The 12,990-nt window shown below is 42.7% G+C and overlaps 1 protein-coding gene across 1 annotated transcript in view; it reads right to left on the bottom strand.

The window, feature by feature from the left end:
• Positions 1-4,631, bottom strand: part of ENPP1 (ectonucleotide pyrophosphatase/phosphodiesterase 1) — a 74,227-nt gene extending 69,596 nt beyond the window's left edge. Inside the window, exon 1 of the mRNA XM_004011326.6 lies at positions 4,375-4,631. Coding sequence (XP_004011375.4) covers positions 4,375-4,614 — 240 coding nt within the window. The 5' untranslated portion in view covers positions 4,615-4,631. The remainder of the gene's footprint in view (positions 1-4,374) is intronic.
• Between the last annotated feature and the right edge of the window lie 8,359 nt (positions 4,632-12,990).

Genomic DNA, 12,990 nt, shown 5'->3' with positions numbered 1-12,990 from the left:
GAAGGGCACCTGTGTATTCCTAAGAGGACACATGAAGTAGAAACAGCTGAAATATAAATGGTGAGAGAGAGTAAGACTAGAATCTGACTCAAATCAGAAGGAAAGGAAGTCATAGAAAGCAATGCTGAAGATAACAGATCCCTAAAAGAACCACACAAAAATAGACTTTGGGATGTGACAGCAAAGTCACAGAAGAGGCCTTGGTATAAGCAAAGGAGATTCATTTGTACCTGAAGGATGACCTTACTTGTGCTTGTGGAGCACCACACCTGGGCTGTTTCTTTCTAAGGGCATGGCCAGTGGCTAGATCTTGATTCTGAATCCAAGTTATCATGAAGGCCCTCTGGCCTCTTAGGTATGCTGACTTTAGTTGGGAACTTTTGTTTGGGGTTCATTCACTGCCTCTTCCATCTTGCTATGTGCTAAATAAATGACATTCCCATTTTGACACTATCCCTGAATTGATACAAGTTTCATCTCTATTGCGTGCTTATTGCATGCTTAGTCACTCAGTCTGGACAAGGCAATGGCACCCCACTCCAGTACTCTTGCCTGGAAAATCGCATGGACGGAGGAGCCTGGTAGGCTGCAGTCCATAGGGTCGCTAAGAGTCAGACACGACTGAGCAACTTCACTTTCACTTTTCACTTTCATGCTTTGGAGAAGGAAATGGCAACCCACTCCAGTGTTCTTGCCTGGAGAATCCCAGGGACAGGGGAGCCTGGTGGGCTGCACAGAGTCAGACACAACTGAAGCCACTTAGCAGCAGCAGTCACTTAGTCATGTCCGATTCTTTGTAACCCCACAGATGGCAGCCCGCCAGGCTCCTCTGTCCATGACATTCTCTAGGCAAGAATACTGGACTGGGTAGTTATTTCCTTCTCCAGGGGATGTTCCTAACCCAGAGATCAAACCCAGGTCTCCTGTATTGCAGGCAGACTGTATACCATCTGAGCCACCATGGAAGCCCAATTAGTGCATTTATATTTGGATTCCTGACTTTCAATTGACTATATGAGTACATAGTTGTGTGTTCAGTCTTCCTAGCTTACTCTCTTCCAAGTCAAAGTGTTACTCAGTCTAAGTAAAAACGTACTGCATTCATTCAACCAAAAGCTGACACTGACAGTGAGGTACCGTAGGCCCAGGAGTAAACACAACTGTCTTGCTGAGTTCCTAGAAACCTTGAGTACATTTTATTAGAACATGTGAGACAAAACACCATAAAGGGAAAACAGGAGACATTTCTAGACCCTAAGATGTGCTGGTCATTTTTGAAATAAAATGCTCAACTATGGCTGGGCAGATATAAAATTTTACAAACCAAAAAGCAATGTCAATTTCAAGTTGGATTAACAGCAGAGCTCTTCTCCAGGTGGTAGTCTGGAAATAAGATGATGTGTTACAAGAAGGGAGAGAGAAGCTAACAGAATTAATAACTTTCACACTCAAATTTCTGATAAACAAGGGAAACTTCGGCCACTTACAAAGAACTCTTTCATCGAAAGGTGAAAGCTGTCTTCACTCACCACCACCCACACACAAGGCCACCTACGAACACACACAGGTATATGTATTCATAAGGACAGCAAAAGGTCACAAACACAAAATGATGCTGTGGAAGAGCTAACTGAAGAATAGAGAAGTGTATTGCAATGTGGTTTAAAACCCTGCCAGGAAAAGGAAAGCTATTTCAAATTAATGTCCAGGAACAACCTTAGTGGAAGCAGACATTTCAGTTCAGAACTTAATGTGGAACCTGGAAAAGCATTCAGGTCTAACGTATCTACTGAAGCATATATTTGTTTGACCTCCTGGAGTTTCCCACAGCCTGGCTCAGTGCCTGGGCATGAGGACATCCACAGACCAGGGCCAGCGTCTCCAGAGCAGAGCCTGTGGTCTGCCTAGGGATCATATGGGGAGAAGCCACTGTGCCTTCTGCATTCACTCCCACTTCCCTCCAGTATTTAAGTGTATCTGAAGCACTTTCAGAAAAAACGCGACAGTCCTGTGGCCCCTGTTTATCTCTCCGGAAGGTAACTCTTATGTTAATCCTGCTAGATGAAAACCGAAGACCCCTTCAGCCGTTGGGCTTTGGTAATCCCAACCTCAGATGCAATTGGTCAACCCATTTCTTCAGCTTTATGAAAAGTGTGCAGATGTTCCACTTGATAGAATTGCAGCTTCTCTCTAGAAGACGTGCCCCAGAGCTCTTTGGTGACAGCTGTCAAGCTCCTTTTGGAGATTTTTCCCTTTAGAAGTGCATCATTTGGGAAAGTCTAGAGGAAGAAGAATATGGAAGTAGGGGAGGGAAAGAATGGATGCATGCGGTGTGTATGCCAAGTCACTTCAGTCGTGTCTGACTCTTTGCGACCCTACGGACTGGAGCCCTCCAGGCTCTTCCGTCTGTGGGATTTCCTAGGCAAGAATACTGGAGTGCGTTGCCATATGCCCTCCTCCAGGGGATCCTCCCAACCCAGGAATCAAACACCCGCCTCCTGCACTGGCAGGTGGATTCTTTACCACTGAGCCACCTGGGTTTCATTTTCACCTGAAACTATTAATTAAGAGTTTCAAAAACACATCAGTGAGTTTGGGTATATATTAATGGCCCATTGTATTTCACCAAAAGACATGAAGTAGGAATTCCTTTCAATTCAACATGTGTTACAACAAAAGACTCCACCTAATGGTATTAAAAATTCTCATGATTGTCCTACTTGTAGCAATATTAAAGACATTTCCACGTCAAAGCCCAGAGTTGTATCAACAGAGTAAAATGAAATGCTGTTTCACAAGCTGATTGCAGGTGTCAAAGACTGAAATTCATGTTCCAAAGGTAGACGTCTGCTGATACCTACTGTGGATTTATAGGTAAATGAATAGGAAAGATTCTAAAACTGAATTTAGCAACTGACAAATTTAGTAAACTTTTAAGACTGCAGATAGGCACATAGAAGTAATTTCACATGGGAGTTACATATAGATTCAATGTACAATTATTGAATGCCTGAGCCAAACTGAAAAATATTAAGTAACAGTGTTGCAAAAGCTAAGGTTTCCCTCTGACAAAAACAAAAATGGTGACTCAAAAGACTAAGCTCTCCTAAGTATTAGGTGTTCTTAAATAGATATGATGCAAAATATATCTTGAGATACAAACATTATGTGGTTTGGACACTTACTCTTTGAATCTTAGACTTATTTTTAGGTACTAATTATATGACAGCATATCTTTAGGAAAGTTGGTTCCTCAAAGCACTGTATCATCTCCATGACACCCAAAACACAGTGAAAAAGGAAAGTTTATGAAAGGTAAGATTTCAAATATCAGAAAAGATGTCCTCCACACTGCATTGTCCAATCATTAAACGTTAAGTGACAATATAGTTTAAGGCACACTCTACATGGAATGTCACTTCCACATAATACAATAAAACCACTACATCTCCTTGTGGTTTTCAAATTTACTTCCTCACATACATTGTTCCACCTGACCTTCACAATAACCCTATGTGATGCACATGGAGATGATGTCCTCATTTTAACACTGAAGAAACTGAGGTTTGGGGAAAGTTATAGGAGGCCCCAGCAATTAATAAAGGCCATGAAAGCAAGAACCCAGAATTCTGGGTCCAGTACTTCCTGCCATAGATGTAGAAGGGAAAACCACCCCCACATTTCCTGAAATTGATTGTGGATCCTGCAACTGTACCAGCAAAGTGGCAGAGGACGAGTGGGTACTTTTGTAACAATAAAAAATGTGGTTGGAAGAATGGACGACGAATCATAAACACTTCTTCACATTCACATAACATGAATATTGATGGGGTTTCTGAACAGCTGCAAAGAAATTCCTAAGCAAAGCCAAGAGAAAAAGTACTTTCTAAAGTTCCTGATACAACTTTAAGAGCTCTGTTACATCTTTCAAGTGGAATCGGTTAATACAAGGAAAGGATCTCCCTAAAGAGGTAAAAAAATTAAACTGAAATTTTAAATTAAAACAAACACCTTGTCGATCATCCTAAAACCAACAACTTTCAGGTTGGTCATTTTTCCCCACGAACGACCTTGTACTCTCTGGGGGAAAGCGGTGGGATTTCCAAAGATCACGATTTTTAACAGCATGGTTTCATAAACAGGTTCCTTTGGAGCATCAGTAATAACAGCGAGAGTGAGCTATTTCCCCGAGAGGAAGAGAAGGCTCGGTGGTGATGAGCACAGATAAAAACCCGCAGAGGAGAGCCAAAAGGCAGCGAAGCGCGGCACACAACTTGTCTCTCTCCGGGCCCCGGGTGCTGACCGCACGCTCGCAGCGCAGGAGCGGGCGCCGCCCTCCCCACCCTCCCGCGCGCTGGGCCAGCGGGGACCTACCAGCGAGAGCACTTTATAGGTGTTGGGGTCCTTGGCCGGGCGGGCGCGCGCTGCCTTCTCCAGCGGCTCCTCCCCCAGGTCCATGGGGGCCAGCAGCGACGCGGCCGCCTGCGGCTCCCCGGACGCTTCGGCGGCGCGGCCCGGACCCGGGTCTCGGCCGTTCCCCGCCAGGCCCTCTCGGGGGCTGCGCCCGCCCTCGCCGCTGCGGCTCCCGCCCCCAGCGCAACCGTCCCGCTCCATCGTGGCCCCGGGCGCTCGGGCCCCGCCGCCCCGCCGCGCCTTTAATAGGCTCCGCGCCGGCCCCGCCCCATCCCGCCCGCCGCCGCACCCGCCCCTCGCCGCCAGACCCTTGGCTGGGCGCCTGCCCAGCGCTGCGAGTGAGGGGAAAGCAACTCAACGCCCCGGATTATTTGGCTTCCTGTCTGATTTCGGGCACTCAGCGTGTCGGTTATTTTGGGTCCTTTACGTGGGCGTGTCTTTAACCTCCCCCTCCAAGCCTTGCCTACCTCGCGCCTCAGGCAGCGTCCGAACACTTGCAGGAATCGCCTCGCGTAGCCTCGCGGCGCGGGCTGGTCTGGAATTGCAGAGTGTGGTCTGCAGAGGGCATGAGATCATGGGGCCCCAAAATAGAGCGGGTGGACAGAGAGGATGCGGCCCGCCTGTGCGGCTTCTCAAAGGCGGGAGAGTGGAGTCGGGACTGACCTCTGTGTTTCTGGATGGACAACAAGCAGAGAGACTATAGGGTACAGCGCGGGGGGTGGGAAGCGACACTTCTACGTAGAAACACTCAAGAATTCCCTGAATACTTAACGCTGCTCAGGACTATCCAACCTGAAAACACCTGATTTTACAAATGCAACAACATATAAGAGATTTAATTTTCTGGGATTTTGGGTGTTGGGGGTGGGGCTGCTGCTCTTGTGAAATATTTATTAGTAACTTTCTACATCGAAAGCTTTAAAGTGTCGGCGCTGCGCTATCCTGAGGTTGCTGGTGCTACCAAAAAAGTTAACATCTGAAATACTTTGATACTTTGTTTCAAACTAGGACACGAGCAGTAGGCTATAACTCTTGGTGGATTTTTATTCACCTTTGATTCTACAGTTTTTACACTTCCTTGCTCATCAGTTAGGGAAACCACAAGTGTGCAGTCACGGGAGTTTTGCTTGTCAAGTGGAAAACAGTGACTTTCAATACCGGAGCTGACGTTAGTGAACAAGGAAAGTCATACAATCCAATATCAACTAATTTTTCAATTCATTTTGATTTCAGGAATATATGCGAATATATTTTTAAATAAGAATGGATGCTACGTTATAAACTGTTTCTTGTCCCCTTTAAAATAATTATCTTGGGATGCTTTCCATTCAGGTCCTTTGATTCATTCATTCATTCAATAATGAATCCTTCAGTTCAGTCTCTTGGCTTTCAACAGTGCCAATGGCCTCCAAGATCAAAGATGAACAAAAGTATATCTTTCCCAAGTGGCTCCCAGTCTGATCCAAGAGGCTGCTGCTGCAGCTGCTAAGTGGCTTCAGTCATGTCTGATTCTGTGCGACCCAATAGATGGCAGCTCACCAGGCTCCCCTGTCCCTGGGATTCTCAAGGTAAGAACACTGGAGTGGGTTGCCATTTCCTTCTCCAATGCATGAAAGCAAAAAGTGAAAGTGAAGTTGCTCAGTCATATCCAACTCTTTGCAACCCCATGGACTGCAGCCTACAAGGCTCCTCCGACCATGGGATTTTCCAGGCAAGAGTACTGGAGTGGGGTGCCATTGCCTTCTCTGGATCCAAGAGGAGAGGGCAGTAAACAAAAAACTAAAACCCGAATCATAGATGCATAATAGGAACACACATAGGATATTATGACAGCTCAGTGGAAAGGGTAACGGACATCTGGAAGAAGTAAAGGCCTCAAAGCATGATTGAGCTCTTTTTTTCCCTTAATTACCTTTGAGTCAGCTTACAAACCAAACCACCCAAGAGAAACAGGTTTCACTATTACATGGTCGCACATATTTTTCACCCCAAACTTGGCTCTAAATTTTCCTTTGACTGCTCCCAAAAGTCAGATTCAAGGTCAAAGATTTACTCCATGGAGACTGGTCAAATGAGTCTCAGAGCTTCTAAAAGCACCACAACAGAAACATTCCCAATAGCTTTGAACTTAGGAAAACAAATGCAGTAGGTGTATTGTCTGCATCCCAAGTCAACAAATTATCTTAAAGACTCAGCCCATTGGTGGAGGGGACTGTATGGTCATGGACTCAAACATCCAGGACCAGCAGGAACATAAAAGAGTGAGGCAGCCCCCTGAATGTGAGTTTGTACCCTGTCAAAGGTGGTGGCATTTACTCAGCAGGCTAGTGTGCCCACTGTGGCCAGATAGTCAGATTTTTCAGGAGAAACAGGAAATTTAGATGTTTATGTGAATTCTCCAGATTGCAAAATTTTGTCTATGAAATTCAGAAAAACAATTTCTTTAAACCACTTTCAAGGCCAAACAAAATGTAAAAACACATCTGCAGGGTGGGCCTGGCACACAGGCCACCAGGATGTGGCCTTTGCCTTATGCTTAGGCCTCGCCTAATGCCAACTGGGACTTTTATGGGTAACTATAAAAAATCCAATTGAAACTCTAAAATCAGAATAAAACTGGATTGAGCAGGCCACTCATGTTGTTTAGCCACAAACTGAGTGATAGACAAGTCTTGCCTCCATCTTGCTTATATGCAACATGATATGAGGGATAGCCTCAGACACCAAAGTGCAATAAGGTCAAGAGACATAAAACTGCAACAAAACGCCTCCAGTTAGTGTAAAAGTGAACTAGCAATATGTCATCCTTAGTCCTAAACTCTAATCTAGGATGGCAGTAAGGATGAGAGGATAAAATATGATGATTCCTCAGGTTGTACTATACAAAAATATGTGAACACTCCGCACGCCCGAAGTACAATAAGGTCAAGAGACAAAACTGTAACAAAACTTCTCAGTTAGTGTAAAGGTGGGCAATCAATGTGTCGTCCTTAGTCCTAAACCATTCTGCCTTGAATGACTGAGGATTCTAGTCTATGATGACAGTAAAGATGAGAGGGTAAGATTTGATGATTCCTTAGGTTGTATTGTACAAAAATATGTGAACACTCCCCTGGGTGCCTGGAACTCTGGGGTGTAAATAAGACCAGAACACCTAGCGCAGCCAACTTGTTATCTGTGTTTGGAACTAAGGCCTCTCGAAATTGAGAAACAACTTTTCTCAGTTTTTAAAAATGAAATATATGATAGGGTAATTATTTTAGCAGCTGCTCCAAAGCTTCTCCAGCTGAAATCCCTCCAGTTCTCCAGTGAAACACGGAAGACATCTAGGCCAGTCGAAAATGAAAAAAACCACAAGTCTCTTTCATCTTTATGAGATGTTGAAAAAAATTTTTTCCATGACATTAATTCATTTTTAAAGCTTTGTATGACATCCTGGTTTCTCTTCCTTTTTTGTAAACGTGAAAATATTCCCCCTGGAAGAAGCCTGTATAACAATATGACTTTGTACAGAGTACAAGAACTCTCTATGCCTTGGTTTCCTCACTTATAAACTGGAGTTACAAATAATACATAAAATCACACTATCTCTAAATGTCAATAAAATAGTTTACATTTCTCTAACTTTACATAAAAATTTAAATGGATCCTTTCCATATTTAAATCACCCAATCCCTACCCCTGTAAAAGAGAGAATTAAATGCTTTAATTTTACATAAATTATCCATGATTAAAATACTTAAATATGATTTAACTACAAATGATTTAAATATAATCTAAGCATAATTTCTGGGAAGATTTGAGAGCCCCTACTGGATATGCATCTATGAAGGGAGAACCCAGGTTATCAGGAACAGATACTGACTCCTCTGGGATGGAGGAAAAACACCTCATTGTCAGTCAGGTAACAAAATCAGAAAGTGAATGCAATTAAGTCATAGAAACTGTGGGAAAATGGCAAGTGCAGACCCCATCTAAAAGGAACTGCAGTACAGTCTTCACTTTCTTGTTGTCTATGGTCTCTGCTACCCCTGTTCCCCACTCCATTGTCTCTTTTGTACCTCATTTTGAACAAAACCTGGGGTTGCCAAATAATCTGAATTCAAGTCTGCCACTCCAGTGTTCTTGCCTGGAGAATCCCAGGGACGGCGGAGCCTGGTGGGCTGCCATCTATGGGGTCACATAGAGTCGGACACGACTGAAGCGACTTAACAGCAGCAGCAGTCTGCTACTTGTTTTCTCTATGCCCGATATCATTTTTGTCTTTCTGTTTCTTCTTCACTTCTTTAAACTTCTGTTTGAAATGTGCTTTATTATACCATGGTAATTCTTCTGTTGAATTTTATCTTTTCTAAAGTTATTTTCTTGGTAGTTGCCCTAGGGGGGCCTGCCAGGTGGCTCAGTGGGTAAAGAATCTGCCTGCAATGCAGGAGATGCAGGTTCGATCTCTGAGTCAGGAAGATCCCCTGAAGGAGGGCGTGGCAACCCACTCCAGTATTCTTGCCTGGGAAATCCCATGGACAGAGGAGCCTGGTGGGCTACAGTCCACGGGGTCACAAAGAGTCGGACATGACTGACGGAAGCAACTGAGCAGGCACGCAGTTGCTCTAGTGGTTATAATAGACTGCGGCTTTAGAGTGCGGTTGGTAAATGCCTGACTCATCTTCTTGCTCCAACAAGGCTCAGGAGACCTTCAGAGTTGATAAATTCCACCTCAACTCATGGTAGGGCTGCAACCACTTCTGAGTACAGCCACATCTTCCATCTAAACATGGTGTAAACAGTTGGCTCTCTGAGCTGGGGTCATCTTATCTCTGACTAGGGCTTCCCAGGTGGCTCAGTGGTAATTAATCCACCTGCCAACACAGGAGACACAGCTTCAATCCCTGGGTCGGAAAGGTCCCCTAGAGAAGAAAATGGCAACCCACTCCAGTATTCTTGCCTGAAAAATCTCATGATCAGAGGAGCCTGGTGGACCACAGTCCATGGGGTCGCAAAGAGTCAGATACAACTGAACGAGTGAGCAGTAGTGACAAGTAAGTATCCTTGACTGTAACACCCACTGGATAACTCTACCGGCTCTCAACTGAGGTAACTTCGGCATCCCCAGAAGGCAATGAGACGTCCACTATTGCTCCTTTCCTACAGGAGAGCCAGTGAAGGCTCAGAGTGCTACCTCAGATTCTGACTGGCCACGATGTTTTTCATTTGGAAGAAGCCCTTTCCACGTGGATGAGGGGAACATTCTGCCAACAGAGGCCCAATCAGAAAGTAGGGCGGAAGCATTTCTGCTTCAGGCATTCTGCTCAGCCTACCTAATGTTTATCTTCCCATCCAGGATTTCAGCTCACAAAAGGTCAAAATGTCATAAAGGTGTCTACCAGGGCACTTCCCTCTCCCACTTCTGTTTCCACACTTCACAGAATCCGAGTCAACTTTGTCTCACTGCAGTGTAGCAGGGACTTTTTATGCATCATCTGCTGAGTTCTATATTCCCCTGGTTTACAGTACACTGAACTTTCAATTCTTTCAGGCCTCATTCTTAATTTGTTTGTGGGAACTTAAATTTAGAAATTGTTTTCTCTCTTAACAATATCTGTCTTTAAAATAGGTTTTACAATATATATCTTTGAAGTAGGTGTTATAACTATATTTTTGCAATTGAAAACTGATAAATCCTTTATCTTTGTATATTATTTGTATAAAATATGTATATATTTGTATATTAAGGCATAATAAAGCCAAGGCTGCCTGGCTTGGCTTTATCTTCCTCTCCCATCTCTGAGGCAGGTGGAGAACTTTAGTGGCCAGGTATCCAATCCTTCAGAGAAGAAAAAAAAATCATTTAATTCATCATTCTTTTGACAGTTATTATCCATTTTTACACCTACAAGTCATATAATCACATATAACATGTATGTAGGAAAGATACTGACTTTTTTTTATTCATTAATATAGGGTATCTCATTTTTTCTGTTGATGTGGTCAGCAAAGCTGCTTATTTAAGTGTGATCGTGGAAAACAGAGGACCAAGTCTGAGACAAAGACTTGGCCTTCCTTCTCTTTCATCTGAGAGAACATTTGCTACAAATATACAACTGTTGCAGGATAGGCTAAAATCTGGGAGACAGGAGGAATGTTGTAGCTGTGGACCCCAAAGAATAAGAATGTCCTCTTCCTCACTGTGCTGGTGGCATCAACGAGTTTGTCAGATGCATAGGTCTGGACCAGTGTAGGAAAGATCTGTTAACTCTGTCTCACTCTTGTGATTGAGACAGAGAGAGAGAAAAGCTTTTCCTCCTTATACCTTAAGATAACTGAAACAAAATATTTTTAAAAACTGTATAAAAAGAGAGCATTTTATTTCATCCCAATATAAACTTCTAAAAGATAAAAATGTAAACATACACGCATGTATCAGTTCAGTTCAGTTCATTTCAGTCACTCAGTCATGTCTGACTCTTTGCAACCCAATGAATCGCAGCACGCCAGGCCTCCCTGTCCATCACCATCTCCCGGAGTTCACTCAGACTCATGTCCATCGAGTCAGTGATGCCATCCAGCCATCTCATGCTCTGTCGTCCCCTTTTCCTCCTGCCCCCAATCCCTCCCAGCATCAGAGTCTTTTACAATGAGTCAACTCTTCTCATGAGGTGGCCAAGGTACTGGAGTTTCAGCTTTAGCATCATTCCTTCCAAAGAATACCCAGGGCTGATGTCCTTTAGAATGGACTGGTTGGATCTCCTTGCAGTTCAAGGGACTCTCAAGAGTCTTCTACAACACCACAGTTCAAAAGCATCAATTCTTCAGCGCTCAGCTTTCTTCACAGTCCAACTCTCACATCCATACATGACCACTGGAAAAACCATAGCCTTGACTAGATGGACCTTTGTTGGCAAAATAATGTCTCTGCTTTTGAATATGTTATCTAGGTTGATCATAACTTTCCTTCCAAGGAGTAAGTGTCTTTTAATTTCATGGCTGCAATTACCATCTGCAGTGATTTTGGAGCCCCCAAAAATAAAGTCTGACACTGTTTCCCATCTATTTCCCATGAAGTGATGGGACCAGATGCCATGATCTTCGTTTTCTGAATGTTGAGCTTTAAGCCAACTTTTTCACTCTCCTCTTTCACTCTCATTAAGAGGCTTTTCAGTTCCTCTTCACTTTCTGCCATAATGGTGGCGTCATCTGCATATCTGAGGTTATTGATATTTCTCCCGGCAGTCTTGATTCCAGCTTGTGCTTCTTCCAGTCCAGCTTTTCTCACAATGTACTCTGCATAGAAGTTAAATAAGCAGGGTGACAATATACAGCCTTGATGTACTCCTTTTCCTATTTGGAACCAGTCTGTTGTTCCATGTCCAGTTCAAACTGTTACTTTCTGACCTGCATATAGGTTTCTCAAGAGGCATGTCAGGTGGTCTGGTATTTCCATCTCTTTCAGAATTCTCCACAGTGTATTGTGATCCACACAGTCAAAGGCTTTGGCATAGTCAATAAAGCAGAAATAGATGTTTTTCTGGAACTCTCTTGCTTTTTCGATGATCCAGCAAAAACCCTCATAAATACATATGAAAAAATATAGGTGATTGTAAGAAATTACCTCATAGCTCCTGGTCATTCAAACAAACATTTTTTAGAAGATTGAATAAATGAGAGATAAAGTATCATCTTTCTTAATTTGTAAGAAACTTTATAATCATTTAAAGTTAATGATATTTTGAAAATTGCAGACAATTAAAAAATGACAACTCAATTCTTTCTATTAAAAAAAAAAAGTTACCAGCTACTTACCAGAGATGAAAAACCATATTACCAAGAAAACATTCAAAGCAATGTCCTAACTAATAACAGGAGAACTGGCAATCAAAGGAATCTTATATTACCAATATAATAAAATTAGACAAAACATATTAAAAGTGTTTCTTCATCATATTAATAACAGGCAGCTGAGGACTGTTATAAGTAAGAGAAACAAAGTGAAGAATAAAAATTAATGAAATCAAAAACAGAAATAAATGAAGAATTTCAATGATACCAGAAGATATCTCTTTGAAAAGCTTAATAAAATTGATAAGCCTCTAGTTAGACTTATCAGAAAGAAAAAGAGAAAAGTCACAAATTCCCAATATTGTGAAGCAGATGACACAAATACTACAGATTCTACAAGTATCAAAATGATAAGAGAATATTATAAACAGTTTTATGGAAATTCTAGAAGGGCTAAACTGTAGTGACAGAAAGCAGGTCTGTGTCTGCCAGGATCAGGATGGGAGGAGGAAACTGACCCTAACCAGGCACACAGGGACTCTCTGAAGTGATAGAAGTGCTCTGCATCATGATTTTTGTGCTTATATGACTGCAAATATCTATCAAAACTCCTTGAATAACAGACCTAATATCAAAGCATTCTACTGTATGAACTGTCCCTCAATAAAGCTGATATCTAAAATTTTTTTTAAAAAAAGAAATAATGCAAACAGGGATATCTGGAAAAAGATGACAGGTCAAACATACACATTTACTTCCACTTTTCTCCTGAAACTACACTAAGCCAAAAGAGCATTTTTTGTT

This window comes from Ovis aries, chromosome 8, assembly GCF_016772045.2.
Source record: "Ovis aries strain OAR_USU_Benz2616 breed Rambouillet chromosome 8, ARS-UI_Ramb_v3.0, whole genome shotgun sequence".
NCBI lineage: Eukaryota > Metazoa > Chordata > Mammalia > Artiodactyla > Bovidae > Ovis > Ovis aries.
The sequence above is the reverse complement of the archived record's forward strand: the minus strand, read 5'-3'. Positions and strand labels throughout refer to the sequence as shown.